The sequence below is a fragment of the Hemiscyllium ocellatum genome, chromosome 18 (genome assembly GCF_020745735.1).
Source record: "Hemiscyllium ocellatum isolate sHemOce1 chromosome 18, sHemOce1.pat.X.cur, whole genome shotgun sequence".
NCBI lineage: Eukaryota > Metazoa > Chordata > Chondrichthyes > Orectolobiformes > Hemiscylliidae > Hemiscyllium > Hemiscyllium ocellatum.
The window spans coordinates 57,305,254-57,329,944 of NC_083418.1; the positions used below are offsets into that span (position 1 = coordinate 57,305,254).

The 24,691-nt window shown below is 42.3% G+C and overlaps 1 protein-coding gene across 5 annotated transcripts in view; it reads right to left on the reverse strand.

Moving 5' to 3' along the window:
- Positions 1–24,691, reverse strand: part of mpped2a (metallophosphoesterase domain containing 2a) — a 194,011-nt gene that overhangs the window by 120,440 nt on the left and 48,880 nt on the right. For all 5 annotated transcript variants that reach the window (XM_060839047.1, XM_060839044.1, XM_060839048.1 and 2 more), the window contains exon 4: positions 21,347–21,572. In XM_060839047.1, the coding sequence (XP_060695030.1) occupies positions 21,347–21,572 (226 nt within the window). The remainder of the gene's footprint in view (positions 1–21,346; positions 21,573–24,691) is intronic.

A 24,691-nucleotide genomic window follows, 5' to 3' on the forward strand; every position in this document is an offset into this window, starting at 1 on the left:
GGATGTGTAACAGTTCAGAACTGGAGGAATGCAGAGATCTTCAAAGATTGTGGGAATAATGGAGATCACAGAGATAGGGAAGGATCAGGTCTTGGAGGAATTTGAAACCAAAGAAAACGATTTTAAAAATCCTCAAAGCACAGAATGGTTACACCGGAAGGAAGCCATTCAGCCTGTTGAGTCTATGTTAGCTCTCTAAAAAGCAACTCAGCTAGTCCCACATCTACACTCTTTTCCATTTCTAGTGCAATGTTTTTCTATTTAAGTGGTTATCCAGCCCCCTTTTAAACACCATGGTTAATCTGCCTCTTTTAAACTTTCAGACAGTCCACTCAGGATCCTAACCACACGCTGTGCAAAGACATTACGCCTCTTGTCGCCATGGTTTTTGTTATCTATAACCTTAAATTAGTGTCCACTTGTTTTTGACCCTTCCAACAACTTGAGCAGCTTCTCTCTACTCACTTTGTTCAAATCCTTCATGATTTTGAGCATTTCTACACAACTTCCTACCAGGGTTGTAAGTTTGCTCACTGAGCTGGTGGATTTGTTCTCAGGTGTTTTGTCACTATGGTAAGTAACATCATCAGGGATCCTCTGATGAAGCACTGGTGTTCTATTTATTTGTCTTGGTCTGTTGTGGCGGGTGATATCACTTCTGGTTTGTTTTCTGAGGAGTTGGTAAATGGGGTCCAAATCGTTATGTTTGTTAGTGGAGTTCTGGTTTGAAATCTGGGACGTCTAGGAATTCCTGTGCATGTCTTTGTTTAACCTGTTCCAGTTGAACTGGTGTCCCTCATCATCTGTGTGTATGGATACCAGTGATAGTTGGTCATGCCTTTTGGTGGCTAGTTGGTGCTCATGTATCCTGGTGGCTAGTTTCCTGTCCGTCTATCCAATGTAAAGTTTGTTGCAGTCCTTGCAGGGTATCTTGTATATGATGCTCCTTCTGCTGTTTGTTAGTACAGGGTCCTTTAAATTCATCAGGAGCTGTTCCGGTGTGGTAGTAGGTTTGTGGACTACCATGATGCCTAGCGGCCAAAGTAGTTTGGTCATCATCTTCACGATGTCTTTAATGTATGGCGAGGTGACTAGACTCTCTGGGCATGTTGTGTCTTCATGTTTAGCTCTCTTGTGTAGGAATTGCCAGATTGCACTTATCAGATATCCATTGCGCCTGAATATATTGTACAGGTGTTTTCCTTGGCTTCTCGTAGTTCCTGGGTGTGGCAGTGTGTTGTGGTTCATTTAAATAATGTCCTGATGCAGTTTCGTTTGTGGGTGTTGGGATGGTTGCGCCTGTATTTGAGTATCTGGTCAGTGGATGTGGCTTTCCTGTAGACCCTGGTCTGCAGTTCTCTATTGGCTTTGCGTTCTGCTGTGACAGCTTGAAAGGGGAGTCTATTATTGTTTTCTTCCTGTTTGGTGAACTTTATACTGGTAAGGATGTTGTTTATGTGTTTTTGGATTTCTTCTAATTTGGTGCATTTCGTGATGACAAAGGTGTCATCCACATAGTGGACCCAAAGCATTCGGCTAGAAGGGCATAGCTGTTTCTGCTAAGAGTCCTGATATTGGTCAGATGTCCCCCTTGATTTGTTTGTAGATCTTGTCTTTGAAGGTAGTGGGTAGTAAGGCACAGATCTACTAGTTTGTAGATGTTGCCCTTGCTGATGGAGTTGGTACTGTCATGAGTTTGTGTCCTTGGTTCGTCTAGAAGTGAGGCCAGTGTTTCTTTGGCTGGGGTGATGTTTATTGATGTGAGTAGAGCCGTAATATCGAAGAAAACCATTACCTCGTCACCTTCTACCTTCGTGTCTTTGACATTAAGGAATTCCTGGGTGGAGTCGACGGAGTGGCTTGAGTCTTCTACTAGGTATTTCAGTTTACGTTGCAGTTACTTTGCTAGTCTGTATGTCGGTGTACTGGGAAGTGAGACTATGGATCTGTGGGGGGGGCTTTATATATGTACCTTTGGTAATCCATATTCAGGAACAACGGCAGTCCGCCAATTCTTACACAACAGACCTAAACAAAAAGTCACAACACACCCAGAGACTCTAATCACCTTGCCATACATTAAAGACATCTCTGAAATGACGACTAATCTACTCTGGACCTAAGCATCATGGTAGCCCACAAAACTATCACCACACCAAAACAGCTCCTGATGAATTTAAAAGGACCCCACACCGACAACCAGCAGAATGAACAACATATGCAAAATATCCTGCTGCAACAAACTTTACTTTGGATAGTTAGGCTGGAAACTAGCCACCAGGATACATGTGCAGCAACTAGCCACCAAAAGACATAAACAACTATCACTAGTATCAATACACACAGGCAAAAAGAGACACCAATTCGACTGGGACAATACATCCATCTTGGGACAGGCTAAACAAAGACACGCACAGGAATTCCTCGAGGTCTAGCATTCAAAACGGAACTCCATGATTAAAAAATATCAATTTGGACCCCATTTACCAACCTCTCAGAAAAATAACCAGAAGTGATATCACCCACCATTCCAGACCAAGATACATAAATAGAAAGTGGGACATAACATCACCGCTTCATCAGAAGATCACTGATGATGTTACCTATTATGGTGTTGAAATGTCTGAGAACAAATCTACCAGCTCAGCAAGCAAACTTACAACCTGATGCACAACCTGAGCTCCAAATCCTCTCCAAAATCACAACTTCTTACAATGGGAATAAGCACTGAATTTTCAGAGGGAGTGGAGGGAACTATATAATGTGAATTTTATGTGAAAATAAGTGCTCTAGCACTAATCGTTTTCAGAAAGGGAAAAATACAATTATGTAATTTTATTTTTTGGTAATCCAAAAAATAAAATTATGATCAAAAGTCATCCTAAAAATAGACTATACAGATAGCCCCAATACATGTGGAGTTAAGTTTTGTACTTCGTCCAGAGATCAAAGCTATTCATTTTTGATACTTAACCAAAATTTTTAATTTAAACCAAAGTAAAATAAGTCTGCCCACAAGAAGCATTATAACTTAAACCAAAACGCAAAGAAAACTTGGGAAATAAATCAAAATAGTATGAGGGGGTCAGGGTCATGATGAATGTACTCCAGCCCCCATGGCGCCCATCTGTACCAAAAGGCTGGGAGAGTGAGAGTGAATACCAACCACGCTTTCCAAACACTGAGGCTGAGGGGAAAGTAGTCAGGGATTACACTCCCTCCACGATCCACTGCCCGGCCTTACTGAAGAGGCCAGGATGATGCATAAGGCTTGTACATGTGCCACAGCATCATGAGCAATTAATCAGAGGAGCAGGCAATGAAGAGAATCACAGAGTGAAGCGTTAGAGAGAAAGTGAGCAGTCAGTTGGTTTCGCAGTGCATTCAAATGCCTCACAACTAGCAACAGAGGAGGGACTGACAATTAAAGGGTGGGAGTCAGTGCATCTGAAGGTGATTTTGATAGATCTGCCTGTCAACAAATGACATACAGAAAACTTTACAGAATGGGAAAAAGTCTCTCGAGGGTCGTAGCTACTACTGACATAATTAACCCCTTAGTAGGACTGTCCAGTAAGGTGACCAACGTTAGAAGAGTGTGGGGATGGTAAGAGTTCAAAGATCATATGCTGAAGCCTCCAGTAATGTAATTCAAACAGAGATGAGCATCCCAAGTGGAATTAAAATGAAATAAGAAGGAGAAAAAAAAGCCCCCCACTGTTCCTTTTATCTGAATAATAGTACGACATAAGAGCAGAATCTTTGAATATGTTTAAGATAGAGGTAGATAAATTCTTGAGAAGTGAGGATGTGAAATTGTCTCAGAGAGAGGCGGGAATATGGAGTAATCGGATCAGCAATGAACTAATGCTGGACAAATCTTTTGGAATTCTAAGAAGACATTTCGAGCAAGATGGACAATGGGGACCCAGTGGATGTCCTGCACCTAGATTTCCCAAACGCCTTCAACAAGGTGCCGCACAAAAGGGTGTTACGTAAGATAAAGATGCATGATATTAGGGGTAGAGTGTTAGCGTGGATGGAGGATTGGTTGACTAACAGGAAACAAACAATGGGGATAAATAAGTGCTATTCTGGCTGGTAATCAGTGACCAGTGATGTGCCTCAGAGATCAGTGTTGGGACCACAATTATTTACAATTTATAAAGATGATTTGGAGTTGGGGATAACGTGTACTGTGTCAAAGTTTGCAGATGACACTAAGATGAGTGGCAGAGCAAAGTGTGCAGAGAAACCTTGTAGAGGAACATAGATACACAAAGTGAGTGGGCAAAGGTCTGATAGATGGAATACAATGTTAATAAATGTGAATTCATACATTTCGGTAGGAGTAAAAGTTAAAAAAGATTTTTACTTGTATGGCAAAAAGTTACAGCATGCTGCTATTCAGAGGAACCTGGGTATCCTTGTGCATGAATCACAGAGGGTTGGTCTGCAGGTACAACAGGTAATTAGGAAGGCAAATGGAATTTTGTCCTTCATTGCTAAAGGGATTGAGTTTAAAAGCAGGGAGGTTACATTGCATCTGTACAAAGTGCTGGTGAGGCCACATCTGGAGTACTGTATATAGTTTTGGTCTCCTTACTTGAGAAAGGATGTACCAGCACCGGAGGGGATGCAGAGGAGGTTCACTAGGTTGATTCTGGAGTTGACGGGGTTGGCTTATGAGGAGAGACTGAGTAAATTGGAATTAATATTCATTGGAATTTAGAAGAATGAGGGGTGATCTTATAAAAACATATAAAATTATGAAGGGAATAGATAAGATAAGCCCATAAGACCATAAGAATAGGAGAGGAAGTAAGGCCATTCGGCCCATCGAGTCCACTCCGCCATTCAATCATGGCTGATGGGCATTTCAACTCCACTTACCAGCGTTCTCCCCGTAGCCCTTAATTCCTCGAGACAACAAGAATCTATCAATCTCTGCCTTGAAGACATTTAGCGTCCCGGCCTCCACTGCACTCTGTGGCAATGAATTCCACAGGCCCACCACCCTCTGGCTGAAGAAATGTCTCCGCATTTCTGTTCTGAATTGACCCCCTCTAATCCTAAGGCTGTGTCCACAGGTCCTAGTCTCCTCGCCTAATGGAAACAATTTCCTAGCGTCCACCCTTTCCAAGCCATGCATTATCTTGTACGTCTCTATTAAGTCTCCCCTTAATCTTCTAAACTCCAATGAATACAATCCCAGGATCCTCAGCCGCTCCTCATATGTTAGACCTACCATTCCAGGGATCATCCGTGTGAATCTCCGCTGGACACGTTCCAGTGCCAGTATGTCCTTCCTGAGGTGTCCAAAACTGGACACAGTACTCCAAATGGGGCCTAACCAGAGCTTTATAAAGTCGCAGTAGCTGGTGTAGAGAGGATGTTTCCACTGGCAGGTGAAGCTAGGACAAGACGGCATAGCCTCATGATTTGAAGGAGTGAATTTAGGACTGAATTGAGAAGGAACTTCTTTACCCAGAGAGTTGTTAATCTATGAAATTCCTTGCTCAGGTAAGTAACTGACACTACTTCAGTGAACGCTGTAAAGCCAAGGTAGATTTTTTTTAAAAAAAATAAAGGAATTAACGGATATGGTGAGAATGTGGAAAAGGGGAGCTGAACCCACGAAAAGATTGGCCATGATCTTATTGAGTGGTGGTGCAGGCTGAAAGGGCCGGACAGCTGATTCCTGCTCCTAGTTTTATGTGAAAGGCACTAACCAAATGGAAATACTTTCTTCATTGGAAATCAGCACTCTAATAGGACAAATTGATGTTGTTATTGTTGGTCAAAAGACCACTTGCTTAAGTTGAACACATCAGATTGAAAAGGCTAGTGCAATGCTGCACTGCATAAATAAACTACAGCCAACAATGTTTCCACCAGTGGTTCTGTCTGGTTAAGATGAAACGAGATGGAAAAGAGAGAGTTTGACTTTTGGAGTTAAAAAAAGTAAAATACCAAACTGAATCCATTGTCCGTCCTCATGGTAGAAAATACCACATTTTCAGCACATTACATTCAGAAGTCTGATGTAAATCATCATTTGTCCCTACAGCAACTATTGTGAACACAATCTTAAGAAATTGGCCTTCTCCCTTGAATTACTAATCTTTGTCCAAATTGCTAGGCCACTTCAGGGAAGACAGGGCCGTCAACAACAACTTGTCTTTCAATGTAATGTTGAAAAAAATTCAAAGCATTTTCGCAGAGCATTTGCAAATGAAATTATGTCACATAAGGAGGGTAGGACAGAAGACCAAAGGTTGATTACAGAGTCATCAGAATAAAATATTTGAAGGGGTATCTTAAAGGTGCAGTGAGAGATAGCCTAAAGCTTAGGACGCAGGGTGCGGAAGGCACAATCACTAATGGTGAAGTGACTGAAAGGAGGAACATGCAGGACGGTTTGGGACATTTTGATGTTTATGGAGGTCACTGAGATTGGGAATAGATGGAGTCACATATAAACCAAACCAGGTAAAGGTCACAGATTTCCTACCATTTCGAGGGCACTTCCAAACTGGTGTGGCGTTGTTAAGGAAACAAAAATGATCACTTTTATTAATAAGAGCTTTTGATTTCTAGATCTTGTAAACCTAAATTTAAATTATCAAAATGCAAAGACAGTTGGCCCTCTTGTCTTTTCTGGATTATTTGTTGGGGCCTGTGGAATAAAACTTCAGTAATACAGCCAGGATACTACTAACTCCAGTTATTTAACTGTACATAGAGAAAAACACCTTACGAGTACTCTGTGGAGAAGAGAGACACATACTGAGCAGAAGCTGTCAGGAGGCATTACTAATATTGCAGACAGCAATAAAGGAAGGATAAGACTGCTTACTTTTAATGAAGTCATACCTCCAGCAAAACTAAAGTATCAAACAAGCACGATGCATGTGGAATTTGCTATTTGAAATGGAGTAACAAGGACAATATACAGTATTTACTTCAATGAAAAAGATTAAAGAGCAAATTAATTGAGATGTTTATTTAAATTGATTGAATGTTTTGACAGGTTTAATACAGAAAAACCGCTTCCACTAGTAGAGTCCTGAACTAGGAGTATATCTGTACAACTGGAGCCAGTCTGTGCAGGGGTGATATCTGCAAGCACTTCTTCACACAATACCAGTGGAACTCAGAAACTGGCTCCCTACAAAGCTGCTGAGGTTGGAGGTCAACTGAAAATTTCAAAATGCTGATCAATATGAATTTTCCTAGCCATTATGTTATGAAACAAGCCAGAAACTATGGACTTAAAATAGAGTTAACACACCGATGAGCTAGGAGTTAACTGAGTAAAAGCACAGGCTCAGAGGCCGAACAGTCTCCTCCTCTTCCGTTGCCCGTTCAAAACCTTGCCATAAACACACACACAGATAAGCATGTGCAAGGTGTGCACAAACATAAGCACACGGTGCATGCATTTCGGTGGACAACAGACAAAATTACACCCCACAAAATACGTTTTAATTAACACTACAGTTACCAAGGTAACACAAGAGGATGTGGGTCATAATCTAATGGCAGTGGACCGATATAGGATCAAAGTTTTCTTTATCATTATGTAAAATGCCTGCATGAATCACAGTAATCCTGTATTGTAAGAATGGGCAGTGCTATAGTTAAAGCCTACTAAGACTGCAACAAAAAAAAACAACCTAGCTTCAGGGGTTAAGTGCAAATTGATTTAGATTGCATTTCTAGTGGAGAAGCCAACAGAGTTTCAATCAAGATCACACAAAAAAAAGGCCTCTGATGTTAATAATGTAAATAAACATGAGCCAAGCTGGTCGTGGCCTAAGCTCTCTTGTACGTGACTAGATATTACTGTAATGCAGTGCAGGTATTGAATTACATAATTACACAGGCTGACAGCCCATACTAAACCTAACAGTAATTGCACGTCTCAGTGAATACACCAAGTCCTGACATATTGAGGTCACCAGATAGAGCAGGCACTGCCAGAATACATTTTCAGGCTGAGGATGAATGCGAAGATGTTCAGCTATCCAGACTCCCAGGAAACCTAGGTTTATCTAGTGCAACATTAAACATCTGAATCTCACTTGTTTCTGTTAATGCCTGGTTTCTAGATCACTTCATTTTACAGTAACTGGCAACGATTCAGCTTTGTTGATTTAATTGGGAAGTATTACTTCCATTTCCACCACCAACCTAGGATTGATTTGCTGACCCATGTTAACGATGAAGTGATTCAGGCATTCGCACAATATTCTTCTGTTTGTCATTTTAACAGTAGCATGACCAACAACATATAACACTTTCAATCTAATAAAATATCCCAAGGTGCATCATAAGAGAATTGAAACTGAAACATAACAAATTTCCGAGTAAGAAAATATTAGATAGATGGTCAAAAAGCCTTGTCAAAGACAAACTTTATGAACTGCAATAGGAGGAAAGGAAGGTAAAGTATCAGAGGGAATTCCAGGGGTGACGTCTGCAAGCACTTCTTCATACAATGGTGAGTGCAAGTTGGAAACACTCCCCCTGTTGAGATTGGAGGTCGGCTTAAAATTTCCAAACGCAGATCCATAAGATTTTTGCTCACCATTATAATGTAATGGAAAAAGTAGAAACTAAGAACTTAGAATTAACACATTGATGAGCTATGAGTGAGCTGAATGACAGCACAGGCTCAGAGGCTGAATGCCCTCCCCCTCTTCTTTTGACGCCTCAAAGCCTTGGCATAAACACATGCAGAGATAAGCATCTGGAAGCATCAGTATCTGCAAACTCTCCCTCAGTAGCCGAAGGCATGGCCACCAGCCGTGGAATGATTAAAATCAAGGATGCTCATAAAAATCAGAATGAGAGAAGCACAGAGATGATGGAAGGGAGGGGCAACTGAGGACTGCAGATGCTGGAGATCAGTATCGAGAGTGTGGGGCTGACAAAGCACAAAAACTCTGTTGGCTTCACCACTAGAAATGCAATTTAAATCAATTTGCATTTAAACCCTGAAGCTTGGTAGTTTTTTTTGTTGCAGTCTTAGTAGGCTTTAACTATAGCACTGCCCATTCTTACTGTACAGGATTATTGTAATGTATGCAGGCATTTTACATAATGATAAAGAAAACTTTGATCCTATATCAGCCCATTGCCATTAGATTGGGACCCACCTCCATCCTGATGAAGGGCTTCTGCCCGAAACGCTGACTCTCCTGTTCCTTGGATGCTGCCTGACCTGCTGTGCTTTTCCAGCACCACACTCTTGACAGAGATCATGGAAGATTGCGAGTCTACAGGGTATTACACAAACCAGGAGAAGCTGAGACACAGAAGGATTTTAAAATGAGGAGAGATTTAAAATTCAGATATTAACCTGGAGCCAGTGTTGGTGTGTGTTACCATGGCAAATAGAGCAGGCCAACTTGCTGATGACATGAGCCAAAACCCACCTACATTTACATGGCAACTTTACCATCATAAAGGTCAGAGAGAAGTAGAAAAGAGAGATTCAGACTGGGAATTCCAGAGCTAAAGAAATGGCCACCTCTGGTGTGATGACTAAAATAAGGAAATCAAAAGGGATGCGATTGGAAAGATGGATCCTCAGCTTAGAACAGAAAGCAAACCATAGTTAGTGTTGTGCAAGTCAGTAGCATAGGCATAATGTCACTGGGTTAGTCATCCAGTGGCCCAGACTAATGCTCTGGGCACCAGGAGTTCAAATCTTATCTGAATTTTAAAATAAATTCTGGAATTAACAAATAAAAACATACAAAGCTGTGGAGATTTTCTCAGGGTCATTCGCAATTGGTTGGCTCTTTTGCCCCTGAAGATTGTAGCTTCAAGGTGAATTACCAGTAACCTGACCCCATAACTTCACTGATACTTTATAGTATTGATGGAACTTTGCATTGTTCGAGGTATTAACAATGAAATTTGCTTCAAACGACAATGCCAAAAAAACTAAACAGAGGCCTGAATTTTCACTCGAGTCACGAAGACAGAATCTCTGCAAGTCCAACACAGAAGAACATTTCCCATCATTTAGGATTTTCATTCCCAGGGAAGGGAGATGGGGGTCATCTTCAAGGTGGAAGTGGAAGTTGAAGCCAAATATGCAGACTGCTGTGTGTGGAACCAGGCTGGAGATAAGGCCTGCTTTGATGAATCAGAACATTTTCAAAGACATGAACATAAGTAAAACTCCATCCCTGAGCCTTCCTTCCCAGCTACCACACCCCCCCATACTCTATCCATACCATCACATGGTCTCGATCCATTGCCATCGCCCCTCATGTGTTTTATATCAACATATGCCCCTCTACCCACCCTCACAGTCCCTTAACAGCTTCATACCAACCTATGGCCTCCACCATCACCTATGAACCTTTATAATGCCTATGCAAATTTATTGTCAAAACTATGCTAATCCCCATCATTAACTACTCTTTGCTAAAATGGGGTGAAAACAAGTCTTAATGAGAATTTCACCACTGATAAAAAGAAAGCGTACCAGATGTAGGTTTGCTCGCTGGGCTGGAAGGCTCATTTTCAAATGTTTCGTCACCATACTAAGTAACATCATCAGTGAGCCTCCGGATGAAGCACTAGTGGCATGGCCCACTTTCTATTTATGAGTTTAGGTATCCTAAATGACTGCCAGACTACTCAGATCTCTTGGCAGCATGGTAGCCCACAAACCCACCAACACACTAAAACAGCAGCTAATGAATTGAAAGACCCAATACAGACAACAACAAAACTAATGTCATTTACGAAATACCTTGCAAGAAATGTAACACACACACTACCTTGCACAAACAAGCAGAAAACTAGCCACCAGGATACATGAACGTCAACCAGCCACAAAAAGACATGGCCCACTCTCACTGGTATCCTTACATACAGATGAGGAAAGGCACCAATTCGATTGGGACAACACATCTATCCTAGGACAAGGCAAACAGAGACATGCACGAGAATTCCTCAAGGCATGGCATTCCAACCAGAATTCGATCAAAAAACACATTGACTTGGATCCCATTTACAACCCCCTGAGAAAAAGAACAGGAAATGATGTCACCAACCCAAGGAAATCTCAACACATAAATAGAAAGTGGGTCATGCCACCAGTGCTTCATCCAGAGGGTCACTGATGATGTTACCTAGTATGGTGAGGAAACGTCTGAAAATGGACCTTCCAGATCAGACATCTATTATAAACCGATTGACTCCCACAGCTACCTGGACTACACCTCCTCCCACCCTGCCCCCTGCAAAAACGCCATCCCATATTCCCAATTCCTTCGTCTCCGCCGCATCTGCTCCCAGGAGGACCAGTTCCAACACCGCACAGCCCAGATGGCCTCCTTCTTCAAGGACCGCAGATTCCCCCCAGACGTGATCGACGATGCTCTCCACCGCATCTCCTCCACTTCCCGTTCCTCCGCCCTTGAGCCCTGCTCCTCCAACCGCCACCAAGACAGAACCCCACTGGTTCTCACCTACCACCCCACCAACCTCCGCATACAACGTATCATCCGCCGTCATTTCCGCCACCTCCAAACGGACCCCACCACCAAGGATATATTTCCCTCCCCTCCCCTATCAGCGTTCCGCAAGGACCACTCCCTTCGTGACTCCCTCGTCAGATCCACACCCCCCACCAACCCAACCTCCACCCCCGGCACCTTCCCCTGCAACCGCAGGAAATGTAAAACTTGCGCCCACACCTCCACACTCACTTCCCTCCAAGGCCCCAAGGGATCCTTCCATATCCGCCACAAGTTCACCTGTACCTCCACACGCATCATCTATTGCATACGCTGCACCCGATGTGGCCTCCTCTATATTGGTGAGATAGGCCGCTTACTTGCGGAACGCTTCAGAGAACACTTCAGGGACGCCCGGACCAACCAACCAACCCAACCACCCCGTGGCTCAACACTTTAACTCTCCCTCCCACTCCACCGAGGACATGCAGGTCCTTGGACTCCTCCACCGGCAGAACATAACAACACGACGGCTGGAGGAGGAGCGCCTCATCTTCCGCCTGGGAACCCTCCAACCACAAGGTATGAATTCAGATTTCTCCAGTTTCCTCATTTCCCCTCCCCCCACCTTGTCTCAGTCGGTTCCCTCAACTCAGCACCGCCCTCCTAACCTGCAATCTTCTTCCTGACCTCTCCGCCCCCACCCCACTCCGGCCTATCACCCTCACCTTGACCTCCTTCCACCTATCCCACCTCCATCGCCCCTCCCCCAAGTCCCTCCTCCCTACCTTTTATCTTAGCCTGCTTGGCTACTCTCTCTCATTCCTGATGAAGGGCTTATGCTCGAAACGTCGAATTCTCTATTCCTGAGATGCTGCCTGGCCTGCTGTGCTTTGACCAGCAACACATTTTCAGCTCTTCCAGATCAGTGAGCAAACCTATATCTAGAATCTCAACTTGAGCCACAAATTTTCTCAAAACTCGCTAAAAGGCCTGCTCTCCGTGATTAAAACAAACCTATTCACTATATTTAACTTGCTTTAATTCCTTGTAAAAGCAAGCATGGGAAATTATTGTCTCACATCAACAATTTTGAAGCGGTCAGTCAAACTGTGACAGCTTCTTCTCTGAAAATGTAAATACTCTTCATTCCCCCAGGTGAAGCAGCACAGGACAACCACAGATTAATGTGGATCAAATATAAAGAGTTGAAATGTTCCTTCTCCATGTTGACTCGGCTACCCGAGAATCATCGTAGGAAGATTGGTAATGAAAGGCACGAGAGATCTTAAAATGATGTGCGTCTTTTGCTGCATTCCATTCAATAAAGTTGATCAGCGAGGAACCTAGTTTCTTGGGTATTTCATTATTTTTTGCTTAAAATTTCCATCATTCCAATAGACTTGAAGTATTGTTCTGTTATAAAATGGGAAGCTGACTAAATGACAACCAAACAACTTGAGCTTTTCTTTCAACATCTAGACATTGCCTTTGCCAGTGACCTAAATGACGACTTATATTTACATAAAACCCTGAAAACTCTTAGACATGTCACAGGAATATCATGCTCAGAATGATACAGCCCTGCTCCTCCAACCGCCACCAAGACAGAACCCCACTGGTTCTCACCTACCACCCCACCAACCTCCATATACAGCGTATCATCCGCCGTCATTTCTGCCACCTCCAAACGGACCCCACCACCAGGGATATATTTCCCTCCCCTCCCCTATCAGCGTTCCACAAAGACCACTCCCTTCGTGACTCCCTCGTCAGGTCCACACCCCCCACCAACCCAACCTCCACTCCCGGCACCTTCCCCTGCAACCGCAGGAAATGCAAAATTTGCGCCCACACCTCCTCCCTTACTTCTCTCCAAGGCCCCAAGGGATCCTTCTATATCCGCCACAAATACACCTGCACCTCCACACACATCATCTATTGCATCCGTTGCACCCGATATGGCCTCCTCTATATTGGGGAGACGGGCCGCCTACTTGCGGAACGCTTCAGGGAACACCTCTGGGACGCCCGGACCAACCAACCCAACCACCCCGTGGCTCAACACTTTAACTCTCCCTCCCACTCCACTGAGGACATGCATGTCCTTGGACTCCTCCATCGCCAGAACATAACAACACGACGGTTGGAGGAAGAGCGCCTCATCTTCCGCCTGGGAACCCTCCAACCACAAGGGATGATCTCCGATTTCTCCAGTTTCCTCATTTCCCCTCCCCCCACCTTGTCTCAGTCGATTCCCTCGAACTCAGCACCGCCCTCCTAACCTGCAATCTTCTTCCTGACCTCTCCGCCCCCACCCCACTCCGGCCTATCACCCTCACCTTGACCTCCTTCCACCTATCACATCTCCATCGCCCCTCCCCCAAGTCCCTCCTCCCTACCTTTTATCTTAGCCTGCCTGGCACCCTCTCCTCATTCCTGATGAAGGGCTCTGGCCCAAAACGTCGAATTTCCTGTTCCTTGGATGCTGCCTGACCTGCTGTGCTTTAACCAGCAACACATTTTCAGCTTTCCTTTCACCCTAACAGGAATACACTTTCTCTGAATTCTCATTATCTCATTTCTGAAGGCTTCCCATTTTCCAGCTGTCCAATTACCTGCGAACATCTGCCCCCAATCAGCTTTTGAAAGTTCTTGCCTAATACTGTCACAATTAGATTAAATCCACGATTGTGTATTGTGTTGTATATGATTAAAATGTCTTGCATGTGAGGGTTACGTGTTTAACAGTCAGCTATTTCCACCAATTTTCATTATCCGAGCAACAGGTGTTGGTGAATTTAAAATTAAACAGGACCATTTATTGCCACATATCCCTCCTGAAAGCTCAAAATGCGATGTCTCATCAACACACACATACACTCAAAGATTGGATACCAACACAAAAAAAACACAAGTACAATCTGGAATTATTTCAGTTTATTTCATAGCAGACCTATGATTTCTTAGATGAATTTATGCTTTTACCAGCATGTTGGCTTTATAAAAGCAGAGAATTCAGGTGAACATCGGGCAGAGGGAGATTGATTTGCAAAGCTTCAATGTAAGGCTGTATATTATCTTGGATATCTGGTGCAGGTTCAATGGCTTTTCATATGATCTTACTCCTTTTCAGGACAACTTCTACTGTTAGTTTTAAAGATAGCTAACAGTCATGGCTGGTAAAACCATGTGACCTGTTAGGAGTCAAAAGTCCTTTTCTAAATGAGGTGGTGTTAGGCCAGTACATGTGGTGCACTGTGGCTTTTAACACCATGAGCGCTAAACAACAAAGATTGTGTGTTTGGGATAAGGCACCACCACAATATAATCTAAAGTCATCGAGTTGTAGAGCATGGAAACAGACCCTTCGGTCCAACCCGTCCATGCTGACTAGATATCCCAACTCCATCTAGTCCCACTGACCAGTACCCAGCCCGTATCCCTCCAAACCCTTCCTATTCATGTACCCATCCAAATGCCCATCTGAAACCCACTATTGTCCACAGTGAAGCAGAACGAGGAGTTTGCTGCTGTGTTGAATCCCTTTTTGTCCTGAAACAAAGGTGTGGATTTGCCAGTTCGCTGTATGGTCCATATTTAAATTAGGTATGTATTTGGCTTTCAGGGCTCTCTGGATCACCAAGTCACATGCCCTGCTTCAGCTATCCTCAACAGTTCGTGTCCACTTTTAAAGATATAGCTTTAAAATTTGAAATATTTTGAGTTCTTCAGCATTTAGCAATGTGTAGACCAATAACCATCAATAGATACTGGCAAATGGGACTTGACGCCAGTTAGGAAGTGGGAAGCAGTTCTGGATGAGCTCAAGTTTCTGGATTAGCTACTCAATATTTAAATATCAGGTGTTTTTATTTGTAGAGCTGAGGAAGCTGTTGTAGTTTGAAGTCAAAGTTAACAATACCAGACCGTGAAATTCTGTGACAATAAGCATTAGGTTACCAGACCAGACAGTCATTTCTAGCCTTACTATTCAGCAATCTTAGCAATGTTCTGTGGTGGGGTCCAAGCCTAAGACATTAACCCCGTTTTGCTTTTACCAGATGCTAAGAGGCCTGCTGTTTTATTATCAAGTTCAACATTTGTGGTCTCTTTTTGTCTCGCCTTGTTCCTGACTTCTTCCATGTTTAAACCGGTCACCCAGAGCGCAGTAACTAATTGCCTTTGTGTGGCCTATTCCCCGATGCAACTGACTTGCAGAAGACCTACTTTGAGTAGATTAGGGAGTTTTTTTGGAAACAAGCAAAGCCTGTGCTGCAATATCAGTTTACAGCAGTGCAATATAACCCTTTGATGTTACCCCATTAGACTGAGAAACAGCAGAGGAAACCAGCAGCACCCTGTGTTCTTTTACAAGCCATCATTTCAGTCCAAGTCTATAACATGACTGCATCCTTTCCAATAAATTTAATAGTTTAAATTCCAGGTTTCTAAACAACTTCATTAAACTTTGATTACCATTTCCATTATCCCTGTTTACTTCTACCCACATTGAGGTGATATTGAGTTAATCCAGGTGCTATGGGTGGCCATTCAATGGATTCAGTTCACCAAACTTTCCTGTTTTAGTAAAGACATGACTGTAAATGGGGCAGAAGTTTCATTGAAAGGAATGCCACAAACTGCACTCAGTGTTTGTACATTGCAAATAAAAATCTCTAGGTACAGGATTTAGAAGTCCTGTTACTTTGACAAGAATAGAGTACACTGTTCAGCTGCAGTGATATGGTTCAGACTTGGGGACCACTCTTTCAGAAGAAAGCTTGGAAGTACTGGAATTATACCAGGGATAAGGGATTTCAATTGTGGGCAAGAGAAAAATAAGACAACAGATGAGCTCAAATAATATCAAGTCTCCTCTACCATGGCCAAACTGATAATCGTCAACTCTACTCTCGCATCTTTTCCTCATCTCAACCTAAACTGGGTGACCCTTACTCCAAGGTTACGTCCTCTCATCCTAGACTCCTCCATAAATTCAGCAACCTCTCTGCATCTACCCTGTCAAATCAACCAAGAATTTTATAAGTTTGAGGAAGGTCACCTCTCATTCCTCTAGACTCCAGTGAGTACAGACCCAATCGACTTAACGTGTCCTTGTAAGGCAAACCTGCTGTAACAAGGATCAGCCTAGTCAACCTTAAGTGGACTGCCTTCAATGCCAGTATATCTTTCTTTAGTTAATGGGACCAAGTACACATTATCTTAGGTGTTGTCTGATCAGTGCCTTGTATAGTTTTCGCAAGAGTTTTTTAAAATACTCCATTATTTTTATCTTTACTTTGACTCGCCAATCTCTTTGAAATAAAGGCCACCATTCCATTTGCCTTCCCAATTACTTGAAGAACTTGGATGTTAGTCTTTTGATTTCCATGCAGTAAATGAAGACAATAATTTTTACTGGTCACTAAACAGAGGAAACAGATCAAAGCTCACTGGTAAAAAGTACCAGAGATGACAAAGAAAGCAGATTTTTATGCAGCGAGTTTTTTTTAATCTGGAGCCCACTGCGCAGAAGCAGTGAAGAAGGGTCACTGGATTCAAAATATTAGTACTGCTTTCTCTCCACAGTTGTGGCTAGGTCTGAGTTTCTCCAGCTATTTTTGATGGAAATACATTCATTCCCTGTCAGTGGATCCACATTCTGGAACCTTCTCCCTAAGAGCACTGTAGGTGTACCTACATAGGTAGTCTGTGTTAAGAAAGCAACTCACTACCACCTTGTCCAGGGCTAGTACAGGCAGCCTACACCCGCCATATGAATAATGATGAAAAATACGACTATGGCCTCTTCATGCCTTTTACCTGAGAAAACCACAGTATCTCTTGCTTCCTGTCCCATGAAGCTGGGTAGGATGCTCTATTCCGATCAACCTAATCGTAGCCAGAGAATCATCTTTGAAGGCTTCTCTTTCCATTTCCACACAATTATCTCCTGCGGTCCTCAGCAACCTCTTGCTTTCCATTTACCTGCTGCCCCTTGAATTCCATGTGTATATTGAGGAGAGCCAGCTCTACCTCACCACCTCCTCTCTTGAACTTTGCAGTGCTTCCAATGTGCCTGATATCTGATACAGAGGGAGTAGAAATCTTGGACAAATAAATGCCACAAAGGGATGAACTACTGGCTGAATTCCAAACCAAACTCAGTTCCCGATTTACCTCCTCCATTCTTCCCCTTGGCAAATGATCAAGATTGAAACAGTCAATTCACCACCTTGGTGTTTATATAATGACCCAGAGATCAGCATCAGGTCACACATCTACTCCATCATCATCAGTACTGTCAATATTCACAGTGCTCTATGCTGCTGCTGTTTTGCAACCTCTAAGTGTGATTATTCTACTGCTTCCCTGACCAATCTCCCATCTTCCATCCTATATAAAAAAGTTCATCCAAAACTCTTGCTGCTTATTTCCTAACTCACGGCAAGTTCTATTAACCAATTACCTCGGGTGTCCTGCATAGTCCTCCACTCAAACAATGCCTCAGTGTCCAAGTTCTCACCCTTGTTTTCAAGTCCTCTTATGTCCTCACACTTACTTGTTTTCGTAATCTTCACCATACCTAAACCTTCTGAGATCCTCCAAATTCCAGCCTCTTGAGCCTTCCCAAGTACAGAGGAACCTCAATTATCTGGCATTCGATTGCCCAAATATTGGATTGTCCGGCAAGATTGTAAGGTCCCAATGCTTGGCTAAACTATGTTACTCAGTATTCGATTATCCGGAATTTGATTAATCAAATGAACTATTCCTTGCGCAGGTCCTTCAGATAATCGAGATTCCTCTGTATAACTGCTCTATCATTGACTGCTGTGCCTACAGTAGTTAGGTGCTCCCTGACGCACTGCTTCACATCGTAACTCTCTCTCCTCCTTTAAGATGCACCTCAAGTCTAAACATAGTGATCAACCCTTTGGGCACCGTCCTAACATCTCCTTCTCTGGCCGAGGGGCAAATATTTTCAATATTGCTTATGGCATGCATCACGATAATGTAGTGTGTTATTAATAGGCAGCATTGCAAGCTTTTATTGTTGGAATTCTCTTTCCAAGCATCATTGCAGATCAAATGGGTTTAACAATTCCCTCCTGTACTGCATCACTCCACAGATCTATCATTTTGTTTCCCTTTTTCCCACTCCCTCTTTGCTTCATCTCTACCAAAGGAGACACACCATCGAACAATTCACATCAGTTTAAAGATTGGTTTACAGAGTTCTGCACAGGCCAAACTGCTTCCTGCCTCCGGCAAAATGAAGTTACCATACATTGGGCTGACCAGATTAGTTCATGCTCCATAGAGATGGTACATTCCATAACAGCAGACACCGATGCATTCGAGCATTCCTACCATAAAGCTGCTGGGTGCCAACCAAAACAGTCAATCATTTCAACTCGAGTGGTAGATGCTTGACACCATCCATGCAATCGTCACATGCTGCATTTCCACTTGAGTATCAGTAGAAGGCACTGTCACCCATTCCAGAGATGTCAGCTCTGAATTTAGGCCAATGTTTCCAATGCAGTTACTGAGAGAACACTGCATTATCAGAGATACCATTTTTCAAAAAAGTCATCAAACTGATGATATTCTGCTTTCTCAGGCAGATGTAAAGGAGTCAAAGAAACAGCAGAGGTACTGGACTAGTAATCCTGATTAATGATCAGGATACATGAGCTTAAATGTCAGCTAAGCAACTAAAGGTTGATTAGATAAATCCGAAATATGAAACTAATATCAGTAATGGTGACCATAAAATTACTACATTGCTGTGAAAGTCCAACTTGTTCTCTGGTATCTTTCAGGAAATAAAATGTCATCTTTGCCCAAGCGGGGCTTATGCCTACATACACAACAAATGGGAGAGAACAGAGAGCTGGAAGGAACCGAGACGCCTTACAGTGAATGTCCACAGGTTCTCGAAAGTGACAGGACAGGTAGACAAGATGGCAAATGTAGTAGATGGGACGCTTTCCTTCATTGGACAAGCTTTTAAACACAGAATCAGTAACGTTGGATGATCATGCTATACAAGACACTGGTTAGGCCACAGCTGGAGATTTGTTGACAGTTCTGGTCGCCACCTTACAGGAAGCTCAGAATGGCTCAAGAGGAAATATGGAGGAGATTTACAAAAACATTGCCGCTGCAAACATTTCAGATAGGAGGAAAGGCTGGATGGTCTAGGCCAGTTTGCTTAAAGCAGAGAAGGCCAAGGAGTAGCTTAATTGAGGTGTATAAAATAATGTGCTGACACAGAGTGGAAATGGAAGACGTGCTGCCCCTGGTGTAATGGTCAATTACCAGGGAGTACAGATTGTACCAGGGACATGATGATGAACTTTTTCATCCAAAGGAAGGAATGTCTGGAAGTCACCACCAAGTTTGTGGTTGAGATACAAACCCTAATAATCATTTAAAGCGAATCTGTATCCGTACATGAAGGGCAGGAGCCTGCAAGATTATGGACCAGCATCTTGTAAACAGAATTAGAATGGATGGCTGGTGCAGATACAGCAGGCTGAATGGCCTCTTTCCGTACTGTGATTTTTCCCTGGTTGTGTAGGATTCCGGTCCAATAGCAATGGGACTTCCCTCCAATGACCAATCAGCTGTCTTCCAAAAAGGTAGCTCAACACCACATTACCAAATGCAATTGGAAATGGGCAATAAATGCCGGGCTTCTCCACACCCCATGAATGAAAAGAAAAGGCAGCAGTGGGGTTGTCTGAACACACTGATGACCATTTATCCCTCTAGCAGCATCACTTAAAAATAAAATGATAATTTTCACATTACAGGGCGACCGCTGTAACCACGGAATCGACTTCCACGGTTTCAGTTATCCACAGTTAGCCGCGGCCTAAAAATATTACATGGAACATCCCAGAACCAGGAACCAGGGTGTTGTCAGGAAGGTGAATCTCCCATTAAAATAATGGGTTCACTACTATCTGCAGTTTTGGGCATCCACAGTCAGTCTTGGAATGTATTCCCTGAAAATATGAGGGGGGGGGGGGTGGTTTAATACTACACAACTTATGGGATCTTGCTATGATCAACTTGCCTGTTCCCTTTCTCTACCCAACACAGGCTATGCTTTCAAAAGTAGTTGTGAAACACTTTGGGATGTTGAGAGGTGGTACAAATGCAAATCTTTCTTTACTTTATCAACAGACAGACTGTTTTTTAAAAACTTTGCCTGTGATAAACCGAGCAGTTCCAGCAACTCGTGTTTTGCTTTGGGCTATGGATTATAATTGAACCAAAAATATAATGTTGTCCAAACAGTGAATAGTGGATACGCCTCTTTCGGGTGTATTTCATGTCAGAACAGCACCAACAGCCAGAGTTTGGACAGCTCTCTTGCCCAGAAATAATCCACTTCATGGTCCAGTGGGAATGCGTCAATGAAAGAGCCTTGTAGGATCAGGGAACCTTGTTGGAAAACACAACAGTTGATAGACGTTCCAAATATTATGCACAATGCCTTGGCTAATTAGGGCTTTCCTCGAGTCTGTTAAGGTGTGAATGGTTAAGATCTGGAACACACTGCCTGTAAGGAGCTGAAGCTTTCAAAAAGAGAATTGGATCAGTACCTGAAAATAAAATTTGCTTAGCTATAAGATGAGGACGACAGTAGGAGGCTACTTCAGTTGCTTTTGCACAGACTGGGCACGAATGCAAAGGGCAGATGGTCAACTGCACTGTAATCGTTATATAACACTAACAACAAACCGGTTTGACACAATTAATGAAGCCATAACATAGAATAAAACCTGTTTGTTAATAGAACATGTACGAAACCAGTTGAAAAGCAAGTTAAAACTTACCACGGTGTGCCATATATTTGAAATCCTTTCACTGTTATTTCCGAGTCTTGTACGTAAATACAATTGGTCAGGAGTGACTGGACATTATCAAAGTCCTCGGGCTTCAACTTGGAGACAGATGGGAAGCGGTAGTAGTCCTGCTTCACCAGCTCAGCAATGAAGTCCTTATCAAACGTTAGTTCATGGTTTCCAGCGATGACTATTTTATATTCATAGGGAAGGCTTCCTGTAATTGCAAATGAAGCACTTAATTACAATCTTCCTCCCTTGTTAAACATGCTCAAGGAATACGTAAAGGGCAAGAGAGGAAATGTTTTAAAAATGTACAGGCTGCCAGAACAATTGTCGCAACAACAACAAAGGTTATAACAGGCACCATTAATTTCACTTAATTATTCAACAATCCCATTCCCACAGATTCTTACAGTACAGAATTTAATCTCATACTAAATAAGAAGCTTTCTATTAGGACCCTTGAAAGGCCCTTGTAATGGATTTTGATGTACATAAGATTGTTTTTGTATTGATTTGAGTTCATTGTTTTCAATTAAACAATGAGTTCTTGCTGACCTCATTATGGATGCTGATTTTATTTTGGGCATCAGTAATGTTATTGGGTGCCATTGAGATCATTGGTGGGGTGGTGACATCATGGAGAGAGTGGTTTCATTTAGTGCCAGTGAGGTCTTTGAGTGCTGGTGAGGTCACTGGGCTGATGATGGCTCTGGGGCTGGTGGTGTCATCAGGGGACATGATGTCACTAGGTGCAATGATATCATTGGGATGGTGAGGTCATTGGAGGTGCTGCTGATGTGATTGTGGAGGTCAATGATGTAACTGGATGCCAATTGTGGATGAGGCCATTGGGCTGCTGGTGATGCCATTCAAGAGTGACAGGATCCATTCACAAAATGGGCAGCTTGGGGGAACAGAATTAACATTTGGTGAAACGGCATCATCATCCATGCAACCTGATTCAATGGCAACATTCAGTCATGGTTCAGTGTGTGCAGACTCAGCTCTGAGTCAAAAGGGTTTTGGATTCAAGCCCCACTCCAGAGGTTCAATCAATATATCACTACAGGTACTCCTATGCAGTAATGAGGGAATGTTGCATTTTTGGACATAACGTTTGTTGGACGAGACAGTGCCTACAGTTGCCGTCTCAATGGACGTAGGAGATTCATGGCAATGTTTCTGGACAAAAACAGAAGTTCTTAGTTTTCAAACTAACGTTTTATCACCATTGATACTGCAAGAAATTAAATGGTCATTATTTCTTGTGGGATACAGCTGTGTCAAAATTGGCTGTTGCGTTTCTTATATTGTAACAGTGACTATGCTCCAAAATACTTCATCAGCTTTAAAATACTGTGTAATAGTCGTCTTAATTTTACTTTCATTAACGTTAACTGAATTTGTTTCAGTGATGTCATCTGTGTTCACTATTACGACAAACATGTTGGGTTTTATTTCAAATCAGGCAGGTGTTACATTCATCATAAGGGTCACACTCAGAATTGCTTTTATGCAAACAATTTAGTGGCATGGTTCAGGCCAGAATTAAAATAATTCACACCGAAGTTAAAAATGCATACCAAAGCTGATCCTGAAAATCAAGAAAGCACCAATTGTCAGTTTCAGGAATTGAAACAATCTCGCAAAGCAAGTCACTTTTACCCTATAATACTTAAACAATAGGATATTGTAATAAAAAGACTTTTAAAAAATAACTATAGTCCTTATTTTGAAAGCATGTCTCAAATGTCCCATCACTTTGCTTCATGCAAGGGAGAAAATATTAGCAATCTATTTACTGACGAAAACACTTAATAGAGCACTCAACTTCCTGCCTACAAATCCCGCTGTGTAAAAGGTGTGACTAAAAATTGTGACAGACCCATTCAATTTTGTCATGCATGATAAAGGTAGATACAGGTTATTAGTCATTGGGAATTTGAGTAAAGGCAAAACCAATGTGCAATTTTAATTCTGTAAAGGCAAATGTTTGTTGAGAAAAAAAAGTCAGAATGTAAGTTGGAACACTAAACTGAAGACAGCTTTTCCAAAAAATGTACGGAGCATAAGTGTATGTCTGGACAAACTATGGTGGTAATTAATAAAGTGCTTGCACAGTTGACATACAGAGGAAACAGACTAAGGGCTAGTTTGAATCCTGTGAGAGGGTGCATAGAAATTTTCAAATTGTCAGAACGAAGAAAGGTTAAGCTTTTAGAAGTGGCAAGACATTTCAAGTTTCAAGGTTATGAGAACCGTAAGTAATTTTCTCGACGATGAGAAATGCAAAGGAATCCCGATAAGAAGTTGGTTAAATAAGAAATTAACATAGGTGTCACAGTCCACAGTACAGGATATTGCTGGGGAACAAGTGTAATCTTTGTTTTGCTATTTATGCTACAACCTTTCAAATCTGAATACGTAGCTTTGATTAGTTCTTTATTTTGTGTTATAAACTCGGGATAATACTAAACAAAAATATTTGGAGATGCCTGTGTTGGACTGGGGTGTACAAAGTTAAAAATCACAACATCAGGTTATAGTCCAACAGGTCAATTAATTGGAAGCACACTAGCTTTCGGAACACCGCTCCTTCATCAGGTGGCAGCCTCATGTGAATCTGTTCAGTGGCTAACCACCAATGGTAACCAACTGCAAAAACTGAACTTAATGATCTGTCAAGCCAGGTTACTTTGGGTTCTTAACTGTCCAGCATTTCCATCAATTGAAATAAAAACACACATCAACTGTCACATTATACTATCGGATTTGCCCATTAGATGGTTCTGCAAAGCGAGTTCCTGAAGCATTCCTCACTACTGTCACCTTTCTTACATTTATAATAATGGTTAGTCAAACGCAATTCACTGGCATAGTAAATGTACTCAATGTAGAGGGTTCACTGTTCTAACTATTGATGCTATGATACCATTTTGAATGTAGCTTCACTTGAGCAGAAACAGCAAACTTGGGTTCTGTGTTCCTCCACTGGATTCAACTTCAGCAAACCTGTTGATTCTATATTAGCCTCATTTAAGATTGGTTTCTAGGGGACCAGTGCCAATGAGATAGCTGCTGATTGTTACTGTTCCCAAATCCGTTTCCTATAAATTAGGTTAATGATTAAGTTAATTTTCAGAATACTAGAAGTGAGAAAAAACCATGATGGGACTATGAACACACATTTTAAGCATCATTAATCTAGGAATCTGAGTTATTTACCCAATAGTCCAACCATAACACTAGTGTACTCCTAATTAAAGATCAGTAACAAATGGGGTGGCATGGTAGCTCAGTGACTGGCACTGCTGTTTCACAGCGCCAGGG